Source organism: Arvicanthis niloticus, unplaced genomic scaffold, assembly GCF_011762505.2.
Source record: "Arvicanthis niloticus isolate mArvNil1 unplaced genomic scaffold, mArvNil1.pat.X pat_scaffold_747_arrow_ctg1, whole genome shotgun sequence".
In the NCBI taxonomy this organism is placed as follows: Eukaryota; Metazoa; Chordata; class Mammalia; order Rodentia; family Muridae; genus Arvicanthis; species Arvicanthis niloticus.
Window position 1 is genome coordinate 21,177 of NW_023046350.1, and position 22,209 is coordinate 43,385.

Here is a 22,209-nt window from a genome sequence, read left to right on the forward strand (position 1 = left end):
GGTGCAGTCATGACTTGCTTGAGACAGAAGGATTATTATGTTTGAGGCTAGCTGGCCTATAGGCCAAGAGTCTGTCTTAAAAGAAAAAAAGAAAAAAAAAAAAAAAAAGTCATATATAGTAGCGCATACCAGCCATATCCACATTTGACAGGGCTGAGGCAGGAAGACTGACATAAGGTTAAGGCTGGCCTGTCAACATAGTGAGTTTTGGACCACAAGAGCTACACAAAAAGACTCTATCTAAAATCAAAATATTATAATATGTATTTTTAAAAACAAGCATGCCAACTTCGATGTTACTTAAAGTGTAAGTTATTTCTAGTATAAGAAGGGAGTAAGGACATCATTCTCTAAACTGTGACAGAAAAACAAGCATTGGATACTATACAGTAAAACAATTTATACCTTCTTCATTTCAAAATATAGGCAAGCTGGGAATGGTGGTGTACACCATCAATCTCAGCACTGGAGAGACAGAGGTAGGGATGAGTTCCAAGTTAGCCTGGTCTACATATCAAGCTCTACAACAGCCAGGTCTATACAAAGACACTTTCTCAAAAGAATAAATAAAAATAAAAAATTTAAAAATAAAATAAATTAATCAAGTTTGGGCTGAGCGTGGTGGCACAAGCCTTTAAAAGCCAGCATTTGTGAGGCAGAGCCAGACAGAGCTCTATGAATTTGATGCCAGCCTGGTCTACATAGCAAGATCCTGTCTCAAAGAAACAAAATATAAATAAGTTAGTTTTGGCCATGTATGTTAACATGCAAAAGCAATCCAAGCAAGTATTTTAGAAACTAGGACAGAAGGATCATAAATTCAAGGCAACCCTTAAAATAAAAGTTGGGGAGTTCAGAGCCTACCACGTACAAATGAATCAAATTTGTAAGAACTAAACAAATTTCCAAATAATGGAGAAGCTCTTCATTTATTATCAGAATCATGACATGAATGAATGGACCAGAAGGTAAGAATTTAATAAAATGCAGACAGCATAATAATGGCAGCCACATGGCATCAGCAGAGACTACACACTCATCCAACTGGATTCAAAAGTCTCTTCTAGCAATTTACAAGAAACACAATTGATTCATAACTCCACTGGGAAGCAACAAGCTGAATCTAGATAATAAAAATACCACAGAACAAATAGTGTTTCTTTACAAAATGAAGTCTCAGGAAAGTTTTTGGTAAAAAGAAACAAATGCCATGTGCATTGTAAATTATAGCACACATCTTCTGTTGTTTTTCAGCACCAGGATGAGCTGAGTCAATGGTCCAATTTCTCTTGTCTGTTTCCCTTGTGGCCAATAATCTAATTATAAAAACAACTAACAGTACAATGCAGCTGAGGATCAAAAAGCCAATATGGCTAGTCCTGAGAACTACTCACTGGAAAAGCCCAACTGTGCAGACCAGGAATTAAACCATTATATTTATGTAGGGCTATGTGTGAACTACTGTTTATACTAATAATCACAAGTAACTCAAACATAAAATTAGGACCAAAAGATGTCAGACAGATGTCAGTCAGAAGAGCTCTAGGGCTATGCTCATATTATCCAGTTTTTGGTTTTCAAATTAGGACTTATTAAAAAGATACTACAAATGAAATCTTGTAGTGGGTTTTTAACTGTTCTTTTAAAACAAGATAACAGAATTTTCAAAAATTTTAAATGTTTTTGTTTAAGCCCTGCATACATGAATGTGCCCTGCATTAAGTGTATGGTACGGAGGAAGCTGGAAGGCTAGATGACCCCCTAGAGATAGATGGGGTTGCAGGTGTTTGCATGCCCTGACCTGGATGTTGGGAAGCTTATGAAGAACAGCAAGCGCTCAATCCACTGTGCCATCATCTCTCCAGCTCCCAGGATTACTTTTGTTAACATTCAAATCAATTATCATTTAAACAGATTCTTATACACCAATAGATGACGTACAATGACTATAGAAAAAGTTACTTGCCATAACCTATTCCAAAGATCATAAATTACATACTATATAAAACACCAAAGAAAAATTTCTGGATAGTATACAAGGAAAGTTTCCATGCTACTTAAAAAGACACACCAAGAACTTCACTAGTCACTTTATAAAGACTTTTTGAGCCAGGCTCAAAACCCTTGACTCCTACCTAGTCTTTGAGAAGTAAAGGCAAAACGATAAGAAGTTCAAGGCCACTTTTGGTTGCATGAGACCTTGGCTCAAAGTTTAAATTGGGGGCTGGAGAGATGACTCAGGTTAAAAACACCAGTTGCTCTTCCAAAGGACCTGAGTTTACTTTCCAGTACACACATGGCAAGTCAAACTGCCTGTAACTCCAGACCTAGGAGATCCAACACCCTCCTCTAGCCTCTGAGGGCATTACATCTACATGGTGTAAAGACACATGTAAGAAAAAAAGCACCCATACACATAAAATAAAAATAAAGGTGTTTTTTAAAGTACATACATATATAAAAAGAAATTATACAGCACTATATAAGAATAAAGTAAGCGATAATGGTCCTCAGTTGATCTTTATTTAAAAAGCCAGATTTTGTTAGATCAGTTCAATTATATAGCATTTAAGTCCAATAAGACTGCTAGAGAGATGGCTCAGTGATTAAAAGTAGTGGCTGCTCTTCCACAGGACTTGAGTTTAATTTCCAGCATCCACATGATGGCTAACAACTGCATTTAACCCCAATTTCAAGGATCTAATGCTCTCTTTTGGTACTGCAGACACATGGTATACAGATATAAGTGCAGGCAAAATACTCATACGCAAAATAAAAAAAAAATCTCAAAGAATTTTTAAAGTGAATTAGGTGTGATAAACAACACACAAATCTCAGAAAGAATTCCATAGAAAAAGAAACAGAATACAAAAGTAAGGAGCCTGGCTGGGCAAATTAATAAACGGAGAGTATATGGTATGAAAGTTAAATATACTGAAACTAATAATGGTGCTATCATTATCTTAAAGTGTGTGTGTGTGTGTGTGTGTGTGTGCGCGCGCGCAGGTGGGCAAACCACATGTGAGTGCACATGTAGAGGCCAGAGGTCCATGTCTGGTATCGTCTATGATTTCCTGCCTTATTCTTTGAGACAGGTTCTCTTTCTAAACCTGAAGCTCACTGGAACTACCATACTGGTACCCAGCAAGCCCCAGGCACCCTCCCAGTATTGGTATTATAAGGCATGAGGGGTAGGGTTTTGTATGAGGGGTCTGTGGGAACAGGGGGTTGGGAGGTTGGCGGGGAAGGGAGTTTGGGGGTAAGGGTGTTTGGGGATTAAACTCTGGTCTTCATGTTTATGGAAGCAAGAACTTTTTACCAACTGAACAGTCTCTCCAGCTTTTTCTTGGAACGGGGTTTTCTGTATCCACGTTTCACATATCCCATTTATCACCCCTGAATTCACTATATAGCCAAGGATGACTGTGAACTTCTGATTCTTCTACCCCTGCCATATAAATAATGGGATTACAGGTGTGTGCACCACCACATCTGATTGTATACAGTATTACTGATCAAACCCAAGGCTTTGTACATGTTTGGCCAGTATTCTACAAACTGAACCAAATCTCCAGGTCCCTAAAGGATATTCTTATCCTTAGAAAATGCAAAAAGATGAAGGCCATTACTTATGTGAGCAATGATTTAAAGAAAGATTATGCTGTGGACATATAATTAAAGTAAATGGAGCAAATCCTCAACAACACAGCTAAGCAGACATCATGTGAGTGCTGTGAGTGCTACCTGTGTAGCTGACGTAAATCTACAATTCTTTCTAATAAAAGATTTAAAAGTCACTTTGCTGTAGAATAAAGTAAATTTTAGACTTATTTATTTTATGTAAGCACACTGCCACTCTCTTCAGACCCAACAGAAGAGGGTATCAAATCCCATTACAGCCACCATGTGGTTGCTGGGAATTGAACTCAGGACCTCTGAAAGAGCTCTTAACCACTGAGCCATCTCTCTAGCCCTGATCTTAAAGATTTTTAAAATATAAAGTAAATTTTAAAAGTTGGAAAATGGGGGTCAGTATATTAAGAGCCCTTGCTGCTCTTTCCAAAGGACCCAGTTCTCAGAATCCATATGGCAACTCACAAAGGTCTGTAACTGTATATTTACAGGAGACATGTTTTAGTTAGGGGTACTATTGCTATAATAAAACACCATGACCAAAAGTAACTTGGGAAGGAAAAGGTGTACTTGGTTTATGCTTCACCATCACAGTATATAACCCAAGGAAATTGAGGGCAGGAATATGCACCCTGGAACTGGATTTGTAGATGGTTGTAAACTGTCATGTTGGTGCTGGGAATCAAAACAAGTCCTCTGCAAGAACAAGTGCTCTTAACCACTAAGCTAACTGTACAGCTGATAAAATAAAAATTCTTTTTTTAAAAAAAAAAAAAGTTGGTGCCGGGCAGTGGTGGTGCATGCCTTTAATCCCAGCACTTACTTGGGAGACAGAGGCAGGCGGATTTCTAAGTTCGAGGCCAGCCTCGTCTACAGAGTGAGTTCTAGGACAGCCAGGTCTACACAGAAAAACCCTGTCTCGAAAAACCAAAAACAAAACAACAACAAAAAAGTTAGAAAATATTTCTGTTCCTCCTGGACTAAATACAGACTATATATATTTGTACATTTTTGTTGTTGTTGCTTTGGTTTTGGTTTTTCGAGACAGGGTTTCTCTGTGTAGCCCTGGCTGTCCTGGAACTCACTCTGTAGACCAGGCTGGCTTCAAACTCAATAATCTGTCTGCCTCTGTCTCTCAAGTGCTGGGATTAAAGGCGTGTGCCACCACTGCACAGCTCTGGTATCTTTTTCTTAGGATTTTATTTTTTTTAATTATGTTGGGGAGTGGGGTAGGTATGTACGCATGAGTGCAGATGCCCTCAGAGGCCAAAGGCATTGAATCATCTAAGTCTAGAGTTAACATGGTTATGGCCACTAGAAGGAGGTGCTAGTAACCAAACTCAAGTCCTCTGTAAGAGTACTACATATTCTTAACTATTGAGCCATCTTTCCAGCCCCTTAGCTCTGTATCGTTAATCATGTTTTTATACCTTAACAATATTTCTGTTTATTTTTCCAATGTTGACAATGTGGTAGAGTAAAGCATTTCCCCATCTTTGTGACATTATGTTTTCATCCAAGTCTCTGTATGCACCCAAACTTAGACATGGCTCCACAGTTAATAGTGCTTGCTGTTTAATCACAGGACCCGAGTTCAGATGTTGGCACCCACATGAGTGGGGCATCCTACTCACACCTGTAACCCAGCTCTGAAAAGCAAAGAAACAGGATCACTAGGGCCTGCTGGCTTCTAGCTGACCTAAGAAAATGCACCTCTAGGTGGAGAGACTTTGTCTAAAAAAAAATTTCTTTCAGTGTGGGCATGATAGCACATACTAACTGTATCCCTAGCATGGAAAGCAGACACAGATGGATCTCTATAAATTCAAAGCAACATGATCTACATAGCAAGTTCCACTACATAGGACTACATAGAAAGACCCTGTCTCAACAAAACAAAATAAAAACAAACAAACAAACAAACAAAAAACCCACAACAATAATTTCAACTTGCAATTAAGAATCCTGGTGACAGAATCCAAGAAGTATATTACCTCTTCTTTAATTTCTTCTTTTTCTTGGACTAGTGGCTTTGGCTCAGGTTTAACCGGTTCCAATGGTGGAAGGTAGTTTTTAGTATAAAGACTTTCAAATAGTTTGTCCACAAAACCTGAAGTCTCTGAAGAGGAAAAAATATTTAAATGTTACACAAACAAAACTGGAAAGTTTAAATATTGTTGCCATCACTTTAAAATACAGGAAATCTTTAATACTGCTGTCAGGCTTTAAAACCAAGACTTATCTTAAAGGAAAAGAAATCTACTTCTAAGGGTTTTATTTCTTTTTAAATCCTTCAGACATAATTGTATTGTGCAAATGATATAAATATAACATTTTGTTGCTTAAAAACAAAAGATTAAAGACAAAGTTCCTATAACAAAGAGACTAACAAAATAAATTATCAAGTAGATTATAAAACTTCTGTTGACCTACTAAGAATATCAGATGTAAAAGATATAAACTAATATTTTATGTGTTTATCTGTTCAAAGAAACTAAAATGACAAACTGTGTACTACAGGTAAGAAAGAGGCATATGTAGAAAAAGAAGAAGTAATCTCGTGGAATAATCCTACAGTTGAACAGAATGTACTACCCACTCAAAGACTGAATTAGATGTTTAAATGGGTTGAAATGAGTATCAGTGTTTTTATTCAACTCTGTATTTTGGCCCTATCTAAAACTTCCTCAGACAAATAGAATAAGAAAAACAGGTAATCTTGCTGAAAACATAAGTATCAAAATATTTCTAGTTTTATTCTAATTAAAGTAACTTTCATTGGTCTTGCCCTAAGGGGTACTGCTTAGTGGCAGATGGCTCAATTCCCGACATAAGAGAGGGTTGGGTACCTCAAAGGCACCACATGCGCACTGCTAATTGTTACACATTTCTAAAATGTCAACTACTTTTACCACACACACACACACACACAAAAGCATCTTCATACACACTCCTTTATGCTACTAATTTTATAAGCAAACTTTTTTTCAAAATGGTAAAACTGTTAGCTGAAGTGGAACATGGTGGTTTACAGCTGTAATATTTGATTTAGGAGGCCTCACTGGAGGGTCACCAGCCTAGACTACTCAGTAGTTCCAATAACCTGTACTAGAATGATGCCCATTCCCATAAGGATAGATGGATAGATAGATGGATAGGTAGATGAATAAATGAATGAATGAGTAACACAACCCAGGAGCTAGAGAGACAGCCCACCAGTTAAGAGAGCTTGATTGTTGCTCTTACAGAGGACCCAGGTTCAGTTCCATGGCAGATCACATCCATTCATACATAAGTGTTTTTCCCCTTAAGCTATTCCTTCATGAAGTTTGGTTGTGTTGCTGCTGTTTTGTTTGAGGCAGGGTTTGGCCCAGTAAGTAGCTCACGTGACTTGGAATTCCCCGGGGTTGGCCTCCAACTCCTGCCCCAGTCTCCCAAATTTTGGGATTACAGGCATGTACCAGTCTCACTGGCTCTTTTCAGGAAGTTTTAGATTAAAAATATTTACCTAAAATACTTGGTTGAAGGCCCACAACAATTACCTTTTTGTAAAAAGACATCAAGTTGGTCAGCACAAAAGGCTTTCAATTCCTTCTCAGGTTTGTCCTTCTTGACCAGTGCTACAACATAGTTGGCTAGGGCTGAAGGGTCAGCATCACATCTAGTTAAACAAAGAGAAAATTAAAATCATGAAACATTGTCTGTAAACAGTAATGTTACTAAAGATATTACCCATATTTTAGAAAATCAAAGATCAAAGATTTAAATTGACTGTAAATACAGGCAGCTATCATAACAAATAGTACTCCAAATGAGAGTTTCCTTTTCTGCTTGTCTTTTTTTTTTTTCTTAAATATTTAGTTTGCCTCCTATTTCCAAGGTTCTAGCCAACAAAGAACATTGAATGTACATTTATTTGCTTTCTCAGAAGCAACAGGGAAAGGGTTACCCCTACACTGGTGCCACAAATAACACCCCCAGGAACTATGTGTTTCATGTGACCAGTGAGGAAAAGCAGGGAAGGGAAAATGATGAGACATCACTCCTCTTCTCAGAGTACCTTTCCCTAGACTCACAGGGACCAGCATCCAAAATTGGCTACTCAATCTACCACTCACCTTCCCACCTTGTTCCTTAGTCATTACTGGCTAGCGTGCTTCACAGCTGTAAGCAAAAAAAACTCACGAGCTAGAAACAAGTATACAAGTGCTCCAAAGGCAACTGAAAGAACCTTCATTTGCTTTGATACTCAAAAATCACCTCCTATGCCAGAGATCACATGATTCTGGCTTGCTGATTCCTGACAAATCTGTCAGAAGTAATGTTTGATCTTAAAAGTTTACATGTTGGGGCTGGAGAGATGGCTCAGTGGTTAAGAGCACTGACTGTTCTTACAGAGGTCCTAAGTTCAAGCCTCGGCAACCACATGGTGGCTTACAACCATCTGTAATAGGATCCAATGCCCTCTTGTGGTGTGTCTGAAAACAGCCACAGTGTACTTGCATAAAATAAATAAATAAATCTTTTAAAAAATATTAAAATTATTTTACGTATATATTTAAATGTGTGTACATATACATACATACTCATATATATGAGTACACATACATATGTATGTTCGTATGTATTCTTTAAACAGACTAGATTTCCTAATACATGTACATTTAAGTAACATATATTTAAGTATCCCATATGGCTTCAAAGAGTTATTTGGGTTGTTTTGCTTTATTTCTGAGACAAGGTCTCACTGGTTTAGAATTTTATGTGTGGCCTCAAATCTGTGATGCTCCTCCTGCCTCTGCCTGCTGGAATTACAGGTGTGTGCTATCATGCCTGGTTCTTATCAAGGTAAAAAAAATGAACATTCTGGATGACAGTATCATGCAAGCAAAGTGATGAAATCCTTATAAAATGCTATTCAATATAGTCTTATTCAATAATTCTTAGTCCTCCTTTGTCAAACAGAAAATTTAAGACATTTCAACCTATGACTGTCAATCATATTTTCTAACAAAAGGAAAACTAGCACCTCTACTTCAGAAGTGGTAGCTCATACTTATAATTCCCAGAATTTGGGAGATCAGGGCAGAAAGATCACACTGAGTTCAAGAACATACTGGGCCAAAGAAACCTTATCTTAAAACAAATAAGCAACTAAGCAAAAGCCTACACATTAGTAAAAGAGCAAAGCTTGTCTTCATTGCCAACACTATGTAAGGAAAGGGTGGTCCTGTCAAGCCTATAGACCTAGGGGACTGGGACAAGAGCTCACTGGTAAAGCGCTCACAACATAAGCATGAGGACCTGACTTTAAACCACTGGTCAAGCAGAGACAGATCTCCAGAACTTGATGGTCAACCAATACAGCCAATCAGTGAGTTTCAGTAAGAGATGAGGTAGAGACAGAAAAACACACCCAATGTTGACATATGGCTTACACACACACACACACACACACACACACACACACACACACACACTCACACAGAGAGATACCATGCACCTAATTCTAGAGAGACAGAGACAGACAGACAATGAACATAATTCTAAAAAAAGAGAAAATGTATTCACTCTCAATTTTATAAAACTCGGAGCTAATTTACATAATCAGAAGCAAAGGTCAAAGTGTGCTAAGAATGAATATGTATTATTATTTGCATATTATAAAATACACAATTTTCTTTTTAATTAAAAGCTATATTAAGGCTAGAAAGACTGCTCAGCAGTTAAGAGTCCTTATTGTTCATATAGAGGATTCAAGTTCCGTTCCTAGCACCCACATCATGCAGCTTACAATCATCTGTAACTCCAGCACCAGGGGATCATCCAATCCAAGGCTCTCTTCTGGCCTCTGTGGGCACTGCATGCATATGCACAAACTTCTGCAGACACTCATCATACACATAATTTTTTAAAGAAATAAATCTTTTAAAATATATTGCCTTTTGGAGAAGTATGAACAGATCATTTTAGCACAAGTCCAATTTTAAATTATATGTATTTTAAATTTAAAATAAAGATTTTTAATTTATTTTTTCTTTTATTTTTATATTTTAAAATAATATATATATATATATATATATATATATATATATATATAAAGAGATATAGATATAAATTTGCTAAACAAAAACCTCTTAAGGAATATCATCATATACACACAAAAAGTAACATGTGAGATGGATATTAATCAACTTGGCTGTGGTAATAATTTAAAAATGAGTAAGATATCAAAACATCATACTTTAAATATAACAAAAACCAAAACCAAACAGGCTGGAGAGATGACTCAGAAGATAAGAGCATTGGCTGATCTTTCAGATGGTACAGGTTCAATTACCAGCACCCACATGACAGCTCATAACTGTGTGTAACTCAGTTCCAGAGAATCTGGAACTCACATATACACATATATGTGGGCAAAACACATAAAACAAAAATAAACAAGTTTAAAACAATATTAACAAAACCCTAAACGGGTGGGGCGGTGGTGGCGCACGCCTTTAATCCCAGCACTTGGGAGGCAGAGGCAGGCGGATTTCTGAGTTCGAGGCTAGCCTGGTCTACAGAGTGAGTTCCAGGACAGCCAGAGCTACACAGAAAAATCCTGTCTCGAAAAACCAAAAAAAAAAAAAAAAAAAAAAAAAAGATACAGAATGACCAAAGAAATGGTTCAACAGTTAAGAACACGTATTTCTTTTGCAGAGAACCTAAGTTTGATTCCCAGAACCCATAAGAAGAGTATAGCCATTTGCACCTTTAGTTCCAGAGTATTTAACTCCTATTTCTGGTCTCTGCAAGTACCAGGTATGCAAGATGAACATATATGTACAGGCAAAATATTCATACTCTATAAACTATTTAAACAAATAAGGCAGAAAATGGCAATGTTATTTTTCTGTGCTGTTATTAAAACCTTCAGAGTTTTATGACTTGACAAACATAATTCTGAGTAAAAATATGAAGCCAGGTGTGATGGTTTATATCTTTAATACAGAGGTAGATGGATATCTATGAGTTCAAGGCCAGCCCGGTATATATAGTAAGCTCCAGGACAGCTAGTGCTGTATAGACAGACTCTGTCTCAAAAAACAAACAAAAAATAAAAAAAATAAAAAAATAAAAAAAAAAAACAAAATATGAAGTTTCTAGTCGGAAACAGACAAAATAACTAGTTACTGGATTTAATAATCCCAGGTTCCTTTTACATAATTTAGTTTTCAGACTAAAGGACAAATAAATGCAGAATTGAGCTGCTTCTGATGAAACACATTTTAGGGTGATTGAAACAAATTACCAATATGTAGCTCACACTGACCTGGATCTCACAATGTAGCCCAGGCTGGCCTCAAACTAGGAGTTGTCCTCTTGCTTCATCCTCTTTAGTGCTAGGCTTATAGGCTCCCAGCACCCACATGGCAGCTCACAACTGTCCGTAACTATAATTCCAAAGGATCTGACACCCTTACACAGACATACATGCAGGCAAAACACCAATACACATAAAATAAAATAAATAAAATTTAAAACAACCCCCTAAAATTAAAATTACAAATCTGCAAGGAAAAACTAAGTACTCCAATCAAAAGAAGGCCTAGTAAGATGGCTCAGTGAGTAAAAAAGCCTTTGCTGGGCTGAGTTCAAGACTCAGTATCCACATGGTGAAGAGAACTGATTCCCATAGTTGTTCTCTGACCTCCACACGTACACAATGGCACAAGCATACCCATACAAACACACAAACACACAAACACACACACACACACACACACACACACACACACACTCACACACACATGAAATGCATGCACACATGAATATATACACAAATAAAATAAATGTAATTTTTAAATGTTTTGAAAGATTAGGAAGAGTCTACCTTTGAAGTAGAATTAGGGTATAACTCTAAGCATATAAAATGTATTTCACATACTTTTCTAGTGTATATCTACAAGACAAATATTCTATAAACCCCAATTAGTAGTTACTTTTTTTTTTCTTTTTGGTTTTTCGAGACAGGGTTTCTCTGTGTAGCCCTGGCTGTCCTGGCACTCACTCTGTAGACCAGGCTGGCCTCGAACTCAGAAATCCGCCTGCCTCTGCCTCCCAAGTGCTGGGATTAAAAGCGTGCGCCACCACCGCCCGGCACTAGTAGTTACTTTTAATTGAAATAAAAATCAACAAAAGAAAATTTCAAAAATAGTGTTTCCAATACAAGGACTCATTAAAACTCACATATAATGTAAGATGTTTTAATGATCGTTAAGTCATCTTAAAAAACAAAACCAGTTACATAGCAGACCTATTGGCACAGTCTTGACATCCCAGCTACTTGAGAGGCTGAGGCAGAGAAATTATAATTTCAAGGCATTCCTGGGCTATCAGATGAACTAATAGCCTAGGCACTTTAGTGAAACTCTACCTCAAAATAAAACTATAAAGCTGTGGAAATAACTCAGTAGTGGAGTGTTTGCCTAAATATTGACCTACAAATGTCTAGTAGGTCCTCAATTTGAATTTTTTTTTTCTTCTGATGAATTCTCCATTTGCAGAATTTACAAGAGCTAACTTGTCAGCTTCATATTTGAGACATATACTAATTTCCAAACAAAAAAGTACAGGTCCTATCTTGACACTAAGCCAAGACACACTACTAAAAAGCCATTGCTGGCATTTGCTTCAGGAATAAGACAGAGACTACTAAACCTTCAAGCAAAATTCATATTTTTCGTAACATGGGCTTGATTTTAACTTCTTAATGTGATCTCTGTTTCAGAGATAAGGCCACTAATAAATGTGCTAAAAAATCATGAGGGAAAAGGCCTCGTAATCCTAATGTGTAGTGATACCAATACACATATTTACTAAAAACTAGACAGAGGAAACAATAGTAAACCCTGAAAATACTTTATACATTAAAAAAAATCTGCTTATTATAAAAAGACAGTATTACTTCTAACCAATGAAGGAGAAGAGGAGGAAGGAGGAAGTGGAAGAGGTAGAAGAGGAGGAAGAAGAAGAAAAGGGGGAAGAGGAGGTAGTGGTGGTTGTCATTGTCGCTGAGGAAGTCATTCCTACTGCCAGAGATGTAGGAAATATTGGGCATGCACAGTGATGGCCATAAAAGTAATACACAAATATAAAAATGCTTTCCTGATGTAATGTCAATTAGAAATCAAGCTAGAAAATTTCATAGTGAGTAGTTACAGCTACAAAGCTCATATAAAGAGGAAAAATTAAAAATAGACATCAATAATTTTATTTCCTATAGTGCAATAATAATAATAATAAAGGCTTTACCTCTTAATACTCTTACATTGGAGGTTAAATTTCAACACATGAATATTTTGGGTAACATCAACATCAAGACCATTGTTAGCATTTCCCTCTTACTCCCATTCTTTCTTGAGATAGGGTTTCACTAAATAGCCATCCCCAGTATGTAGAATAGGCTAGCTTCAAACTCCCAAGTGCTGAGATTAAAAGAGTGCACATCTTTCTCTGAGACAGGGCCTTACTAGGCAGCTCTGTCTTGAAACGCACTATATAGACCAGGCTGGCCTGGAACTCGAGATTTCCCCTGACTCTGCTTCTCAAATGTTGGGATTAAAGGCATGCTTCACTACACACCTGGCTTCATTTTACTCTTAATTACGGGTTTTCATGAAAGTATCAGAGAAGAGATATCCCCACAATTGTTTTTGTTTTTGCTTTTGATAATATGCATAATTTACACATCAAGCCATTTTGATACTTGAATTGTACATCCTTGAACAATAATCACCCATCAAATATATACACAAAGTAAAATTAGCAAAAGATAAATCGCTTTTTATGCTGGGACTCAAACCCAAGGCCCTCTACATGACTAAGCTGCAACCCCCTCTCCAGCCCAAACTTATTTCTCTAATTGTCAAGCAATCGAAACATACATATGAGGATGTTCATTCATTTAAACATGTACTGTTTAATTGTTTCTTAATTAAGTACCAAGTCTCTCTCTCTCTCTCTTTGATTTTTTTTTTTTTGAGATAAGGTTTCTGTATAGCACTGAATGTCCTGGATGGAACTCGATCTGTTGACCAAAATGGTCTCAAACTCAAGAGATCCATCTGCCTCTGGCTCCTAAGTGCTAGAATTAAAGGGGTGCACCACCATTGCTAGGCTTAGTACCAAGTCTCTTGCTTGATGACTTTGATCACTTTGAGTAGGATAGACCTTGCCCTTCAAGTCACATGACTAGAAAAATATTACCGAACAAAATCACAAACGGTACAAAAAAGACATACACTAACTATTAAAACAATACTGTGAGAGAATGAGAGAACACAGTGATAGGAAACACAGGGCAACTTCTGGCTTCTACCCTATAGCTATTGGACCAGAAGAACGAAGTCAGACATATTTAGGAAGCAGATCAAGGACATAAGAACAAGTGTTCTCTAAGTACACCAAAATGTGTCAAGTCTTTGGCAAAATACTCTGTCCTATTAGCCCATGAAAGCTGCCTTAAACCAAATTCATGTCACTTTATATGCACACAAATTTTGTGAAGTCATTAGTGCACTTAAACAATTAAGAATATTTCTCGGGACTGGAGAGATGGCTCAGTGGTCCTGAGTTCAATCCCCAGCAACCACATGATGGCTCACAACCATCTGTAATGAGATCTGATACCCTCTTCTGGTGTGTCTGAAGACAGCAACAATATATTCACATATATGAAATAAATAAATAAATCTTAAAAAAAAAAAAAAAAGGATATTTCTCCTTCCTAAGAATGTAGTCCTAAACACTTACTACACCTAGTAATTTATTTACCAGATGAGGCCTAGTGACCGCTAGCTGATGTTTGCTCTCATCTGAGCAACTGCAGTAATAACTAGCCAGAGTGTGGTGTTCTAAAAATCACCAGCCTACTCCAGGATGTAAACATACTTGCCATGACTATTAAACCAAAAAGATAATCCTATTCAGGCAGGCAGTAGTGGTGCATGCCTCTAATCCCAGCACTCAAGAGGTAGAAGCAGAAATATATATGAGTGAGTTCAAGGCCAGCCTGGTCTACAGAGCAAGTTCCAGGACAGCCAGGGGTACACAGAGAAACCCTGTTTCCAACCCCACCACCACCACCAAAAAAAGGAAATTAATCCTACTCGTGAAGCTTTTGTTGCCCTTTTCATAATACTTCGAAGTATCAACATATTTCCTATTATAGTTTGAAAGACTCTGAAATGGTCAGAATGCACTGAAACTACATGCAAAGGCCATAACTTTCTCCAGCAACTCCAGTTCTTACTTACCCAATAGCAATGAGTTGCTAAAACTCACAGAAACTACAAGTTCAGGACTTTCACTAGCAACTCCTGTTCTTTTTTTTTTTTTTTTTTTTTTTTGGTTTTTCGAGACAGGGTTTCTCTGTGTAGCTCTGGCGGTCCTGGAACTCACTCTGTAGACCAGGCTGGCCTCGAACTCAGAAATCCGCCTGCCTCTGCCTCCCGCAACTCCTGTTCTTATAGGATGCCAATGAGTCACTGGCTGTGACAAATGAACATTTGTTAAGATAGTAGTGGCATCCAACATTAATAAGCAAAATATCTGCCAACTTTAGTGTACCTTCACAAAACATTTCTGACAGTCTGCATCATGACCACACTACATTTGTAAAGTGAGTCGAAGACTAATATTTATGAAAATAGATAATTTCTCTAAGATCAAAATGAATCAGATAGATTAGGTAAAAACTAACTGACCTGATTCACACAATGTTCTATCATAATACAAATACAAAAGCAACTGTCCAAGAAGCTTACAAACCCCAGTATTAAAAACATACACCTACAGAACACAGCCTGTAATCAAAACACTTAAAAATATGGCAAAATTGTGAGTTAGCACAAGGCCATTCTGAGCAACAGTGAAATCTAAGCCACTTTATACTATATAGTAGACTTGTTTTTTTTTTAAAAAAAAAAAAAAAAAAAGGCACATGCTTTTAATCCCAGCACTTGGGAGGCAAAGGCAGGAGGGTTTCTCTGAATTTCAGGCCTGCCAGTCTACACAAAGAATCCGTCTTGAAAAGCCAAAAGAAAGAAAAACAGAGAGACTGACCAACTGACCATCTAACCAAGACAAATTTTTACAATACGCGAAACAAGAAGCAACAAATATTAAAAATTTCCCTTCACAGAGCTGGAGATATAACTTGGTGGTAGAATACTTGCCTTGGATGCACTAGACCCTAAAACTCAAATCTTAGTCTATAAAAGTTAAATAAGTTAAATAAGTCAAGTCCCACTTATTTGGTAGAAGTGCAAGTCTGTTACTGTAATAAAAATGCTTGTTTTGCCCCAGAAAGATGGATCAGCAGATAAAGATACCCATCAACAGGCCTGATGGCCTGAGCTGGATCCCTGGAATACACACGGTGGGAAAGAACAGATTCCTACAAGTTGTCCTCTGACTTCTACATGTAGAAATACACACACACACACACACACACACACACACACACACACACGGGGAGGGAGGGAGGGAGGGAGGGAGAGAGAGAGAGAGAGAGAGAGAGAGAGAGAGAGAGAGAAACAATTTTTTACAAGAGTAGTGATTTTTGATAGAATGATGCCACAGCACCTCAATTTATGCATAATCCCTACATGGTCTCTCTGGCAAGGATGTCTACAGTGCCTTTTTTTTTTTTTTTTTTTTTCCCTAACTGGGTCTGGTGTTTTGTTTTGTTTTGTCTGTTTTTATTCACTTTACTTCCCAATATTAATGCCCCTTTCCTCTCGGTACCCTCTTATGCAGAGCCCCCCCCCCCATGTCTACAACTCTTTATAGGTAAAGAAAAATAAGGATTTCACATAAGATCTGTTATTCTTGGCTGTCTAACTTTTGAACTGATTTCCTCCTCTTTTAGTATACTGCCATCAGGAATGGCAGTTGTGGTCTTTCCCCAGCAAGCTAAAGGCGGTAAGAGGTTTTTCCTTCCAGGGCTAGATATAGTTCAGCAGTTAAGAGTACTGGCTGCTCTTTTACAGGACCCTAGATGTCCCACAACCATCCTTAATTCCAATTTCAGGAAACCCAATATCTCTTCTAACCTTCATGAGCACAAGGCACATACATAGTGCAGACATGCATGTAGGCAAAAACACCCAAACAATAAAAATTAAGTAAAAAAAAAGCATAAGAGGAACAAACTCATGTGCTCAGCTACAGCTGGATTCCAACCTAGTCACTGAAACTACATTATTTCAATGCCAGGCAACTGCTCTGAAGTACTGTGTATTAGTAACATATCAGTCTGCCATGACAGTACATTTACAAACACAACCCACATTAGCATATCATTTACTAGGTTTTTAGGATCTCTAAACAAAAAGAAATCTGCCACAACAATGTACCAAGAATAAAAATCTATATGGCATTTACACATACTATTTTTAATTAACATCTCTCTCTAAAACCCATACTATAAGTTTAAAAAAAAATTTTTTTTTCCTAAGTCTAGACCCTTACATTGTTAAAGTCTAAGTAGTTAAGTTGTCTTTTTTGTTTGTTTGTTTTTTTGAGACAGGGTTTCTCTGTATTGCCCTGACTGTCCTGAAACTTGATATGTATGCTGGCCTCAAACTCAAGAGATCCACCAGCTTCTGCCTCCAGAGTGCTGAGATTGAAGGCAAGGGCCACCACCATCCAGCTCACAAATTTTAACACTAAATTCAAGTAATCTTTTACTTGGTTGGTTGGTTTTCTTATTTTGAGACAAGGTCTTCATAACACAGTCCTAGCTAGGCTGGAACAATGCAGGCCAGGCTGAACTGGAAATCATGGCAATCCTCTTGCCTCAGCCTTCCAAGTGTTGGACTCGAAGTGTGCAACACCATGCCTAGTTTTCAAATATTCATTTCATTTTTTTAAAGATTTATTCTTATTATATTTTTAATTATGTGTAGCTGTGTATGTCTGTATGTGGGGATGTACAGATGAATGCTGGTGTCCTCAGCAGCCAGAGATATTAGATCTCCTCCTGGAGCCATAGTTAAAGATTGTCACTTTACATGGATTCTGGAAACCAAACTCAGGTCCTTTGGAAGAGCAGCAAATACTCTTAATCTCTGAGGCAATCTCTCAAGTATTCCTTTTAAAATGTTATTTTTCATTCATGATTATAGAATTAACATTTTCAGACCAGCAAAAAAAAAAAAAAAATTACCCTAATGAACACATCATTAGTAAGACAGCATTCCTATATGACATTTACCTTAAGGAAAAAAGTACCAGCTAGTACCTTTACTATCTAGTAAAACATTTTAGGGTGCTTCAAAAGAAAAAAAGAAAAACTAAATAAAAAGGAGTTATGATGCTAAAAGTTGTTACAGCCTACCCAAGACATAAAACATACATTTAATACTTTTAAAAGAATCTCTACTAACCAGCAGAATGGGAACTTATCAAGGAACTTAGGAGAGGATGGGCAGGGGATGCAGCTCAGTTAGTAAACACTGGTGTAGCCCTGGGTTCTAGGTTCTCCAATGCAAGAAAAGGGAACAGGACTGCTGGTGTTCAAAACAGATTCTTTCAAGTGTTAACTTAAAAAATATAACTAATCTTTAAAAACATACAGACTTTTCTCCTTTTTTTCAGCTCTTTCCGTGTATGGTAAATTTACCTAGCTCTACCTTATTTCCAAACTGCACATCACAATTCCTTTCCATCTTTGGGCCCTAAAATTTTCCACTGCAGAAAAAAAGATAAAAATATTCTCCTACCAAACTTTTCAAGTATGTGCAGAAGTCCTTTCCACTGTACCTGGACTAGCTACCACTCACCTAAGAGGCCCTTCTGCATACTTATTTACTCATTCATTCATTCATTCATTCATTCCTATGCTCCACTCGTGCAAACAGCCCTTCAGACATCCAACTTCCCACTGCAGTCTTCTCTACCAACATGCCTTCAAAACAGTAACACATTGGCCTACAACTAAATGACCCTCCTCCTGAGGAACCTTTCCATCCCCCAAAACACAAAGTAGCAAAACAAAGACAAAAAGTTAGTTAAGCCCATTTCTAAGGGGGCCGAGGAACTAAGAGATGAACACAGAAGCAAGCAACAACTGTATCTCCCCAACAGCCTCAGCTTTATCATACCTCCAATTTCCACCCCCTGAAAAACACTCTTAAAACAAACAAACAAACATAGAGTAATCTGATGTCATGAATCAAGGCCCGACTATCTCCTTGAACTCTCCTTGGTAGTGGGGGACAATGAGAGAGTAAATAAGAAACAGAAATTAAAAGGGGGCAAGACATGCTTCTTTCCATCCCAATCAGCTTCCCATGCTCTCTTCAAAGAGCCGGCTAAAGAGTGTGGTCTCTCCTGCCTTCTATCGCTTCTTCCCCACAAGACTGTACTATACCCAAGAATGCCCAACACTCCACACAGCCTTTGCTTTCTTAAAAGTTATAAAACAAGAAGTTTATCCCTCTGCTGTCCCTGTCAAGCCTGTCGACATCTGTACAACTGACACTACCCAAAATATCTTAAGAGGAGACAGGTCTCTTATTCTCCTTGCCCCTCAACAGTCACCCTACACCCCAATTATAGTTGCCCTGTCATTTCTCAACAATGTTTACAAGATCCTTATTTATTCTTGTGCCCATTTTGTTCTAATACCTGTATCTTAAAAAGTAGATACTACAAGTATACCCGCTTCAACCTCATCGTCCACACTACCTACACACTAGTTAGTCCTTTCAACCCTCAATTAACACAAAAATTTCGAGTCTTTCCCCTAACATCCTCTGGTATTTAAAATCATCAATTCGACCACCAACTCCTCAAGAACACCTCGGTTTCCTTGCTCTGGTACTCAAGAGCTCCCCAGTGATTTATCAAAGCCTTTCCATGCCCGCATATCCACTTCAGCACTCCGTCTTTCAAACCCTTTAATATTCTCATCCCTTGGCGCTCACCCCTAATTACCACTAAGCTCCAGGACCCCCGCTCGCCCTCTCTGCCTCAGTATTCTGAGAAGGCCCTCGACACCGGGCTCCTGGACACTGTTTGCAAAGTCCTCCAGCCCGCTCTCCCCGTCCCACACCTCAGCTTTCACATTTAAAAATCCCTCGACAGTCCCGCCACTCGCCTCAGCTCCCGGGTCGCCGTCCTTCAGTCTCCCGCCGCCCTGCAGCCCCGGCCGGCTCCCGGTGTGTGTACTCGGGAAGCCCCGACGCCCGTGCCCGGCCCCTTCCCCCCACACCTCACACCACTGTGGACTAGTACCAGGCAGGCGGCCCGGACTCCCGCCTCCCCTCCCCCACGCCCCCGCGGGTCCCCAACGCCCATGCCGCCGCCCGGCGCGGCCCGGCGCACTCACATAGGCTCCAGTAACTTGGCCAGCCAGGACTTGAGGGCATCCACATCCTCTATGAGCATGGTGCAGGGAAGGCGGGCTCGGCCGCCACTCCTCCTAAGGCCCGCCGCGGGTCTCCGCTGTCCGCCGCCTGACGTTCCCTCACAGCTCCGAGTGCCCTGACCCACCGGGCATCTTATAGACTTCACCTACTCCCTGGGCCGGGGCCTAACAGGAACTAACCCAAGAGCCCCACTCAACCTAGCCCGGAGGCCCAGGTGGGCGGGAGGTAGGGTGAGTGACGGGCAGGCTAACCAATAAGCAATAGAGGGCCGCGCGCGGAAGGCCAATCGTAATACTCGTTCGCCCCGCCCGCAAGCCGTACCCAGTGAGGGCGGAGGGACCTAGCAAGGTAGGTGGAGAGTTCAGTGAACTCCCGGTGCAAGATGGTATCTTGGAGAAGGTGCTGTGTCTCTTAAAGGGTCCACGACGTCTCTTTTGACCATGCCGCCACCCGCGCCCGCAGTACCGGTGTCTGCTGCTGGGAGTGCCTCGGGGAACCCGGAGAGCCCCTCTTCCTGGTTTCTTCCGCTCGTTTTTTCCCTGGAAACTCACTCCGGTGTCCTGAAATGACTCAGCTGTAGTAAATCTGCAACACAACGTGCAGTGCGTTTACGTTGGACACATTGCCAAGAAGCAAAATCTTGCTATTTTTTTCCCTTCCTTATACATTCATTTTGATGATCGGCGCTCATGCTTCTGATTTTTTGCTGCTAAGCTTCAATTACAAAAAAAATGTTTTCCTCTCTTCTCTTCTTGTGCGCGCGTGCGTGTGTGTGTGTGTGTGTGTGTGTGTGTGTGTGTGTGTGTGTTGCTTGTTTTGTTTTTCTTAAGACAGGGTTTCTCCGCGTAATCCTGCCTGTTCTGGAACTGTGGCCTCGAACTCAGATACCTGCCTCTGCCTCCCGAGTGCTGGGTTTAAAGGCACCAGACTAATATCTCTTAGTTGCATCTCTAAATTTCAATATTTTTATTTGTTTTTTTCGGGAGGAATTTCCATCAGCAAACATCATTTAAAAGAAAAAATTATGGCGAAAGTGGGGCGTTGGGAAACCCTGTCTAAAAAGAGAGAGAGACAGAGGAAGAGAGACAGGGAGAATAATAATGGCAAACAAAACCTAGAATTTGCTCAAAAACAGGTAACAGAGTTTTTATTAGATGAGAAATTCCCACTGGTGTTCTGAAATTAGTGGCTTGGCACTAGTGTTAAAATGCTTTATTCTAGGCAGGCCAGGTGTGGTGGCCCACTTCTTTAATCCCAGCATTAGGGAGGCAGACGCAGGCAGATCTCTGTGAGTTTTGAGGCAAGTTCCTGGGCTACGCAGAAAAACTCTGTCCTTGAAAAACCAAATAAGGCTTATTTAGTAACAAATACAGAGACCCTGTTATGTACTAGGTGTCCAATGGAGGGGAAATCCTAGGTAACTGAACAGTTTGTGGAGTTATGTAATAACATTGGGAAAATACCCAGTGAACACACATCTCACATAAAAGAGGCAGATCAACACAAAGTAAGCAGCTGTGCTAACTACTGCGCGTAGAGCAAGTAGTTATCCAGTTTGCTCTCTATAAAGGGCCAGATGATGGGAAACATTTCTGGTTGTGTGAACTCGGAGGCCATTGTTGCAACTGCTCAACATGAAATGACTTGGCATGAACCTGGCCACGGATGTTACATAAACAAGTGACTGCGGCTGTGTTCCCTGTAGCATGGAATTCTTTTTAAATATAAATAGCGGTTCCGTGTAAACCTTTGCATCACGAAATATTATTTTAAATATAAATAGCGGTACCGTGTAAACCTTTGCATCACGAAATATTATTTTCCTTGACTTTTGAGACAGGTCTTGTTATGTAGTGTAGCACAGAACCAGCCTGAAACACATCACAATTCTCCTGCCTCTGCCTCCAAAGGGGGGGGAAGCACCCAATATGTGTCAAATAATTTTCAAACATAATTTGTTTTTGTTATTCTCCTTCTACCCTTATTAAGCCTCATGTCACATGACTTTCACAAGTTTTCTGTTACCTTCACCCTTTTGTCAAAAGCCTCATTTCTCCCCTACCATGCCCCCCTTTCTGGTGTCACGACCTCACGCACACCCAGACAGGCCCATGTATATAAATATTTAAGGCTAGGATCCTAATATGAGAGA

At 39.2% G+C, this 22,209-nt stretch overlaps 1 protein-coding gene across 1 annotated transcript in view; it reads right to left on the reverse strand.

Annotated features, from left to right (window-relative positions):
• The window catches only part of LOC117702393 (RNA-binding protein 27-like), a gene marked incomplete at its 3' end in the record, with an annotated part of 41,455 nt that extends 21,170 nt beyond the window's left edge, over positions 1-20,285 (reverse strand). Inside the window, 3 exon segments of the mRNA XM_034493568.3 lie at positions 5,628-5,752; positions 7,176-7,294; positions 20,018-20,285. Coding sequence (XP_034349459.3) covers positions 5,628-5,752; positions 7,176-7,294; positions 20,018-20,076 — 303 coding nt within the window.
• Between the last annotated feature and the right edge of the window lie 1,924 nt (positions 20,286-22,209).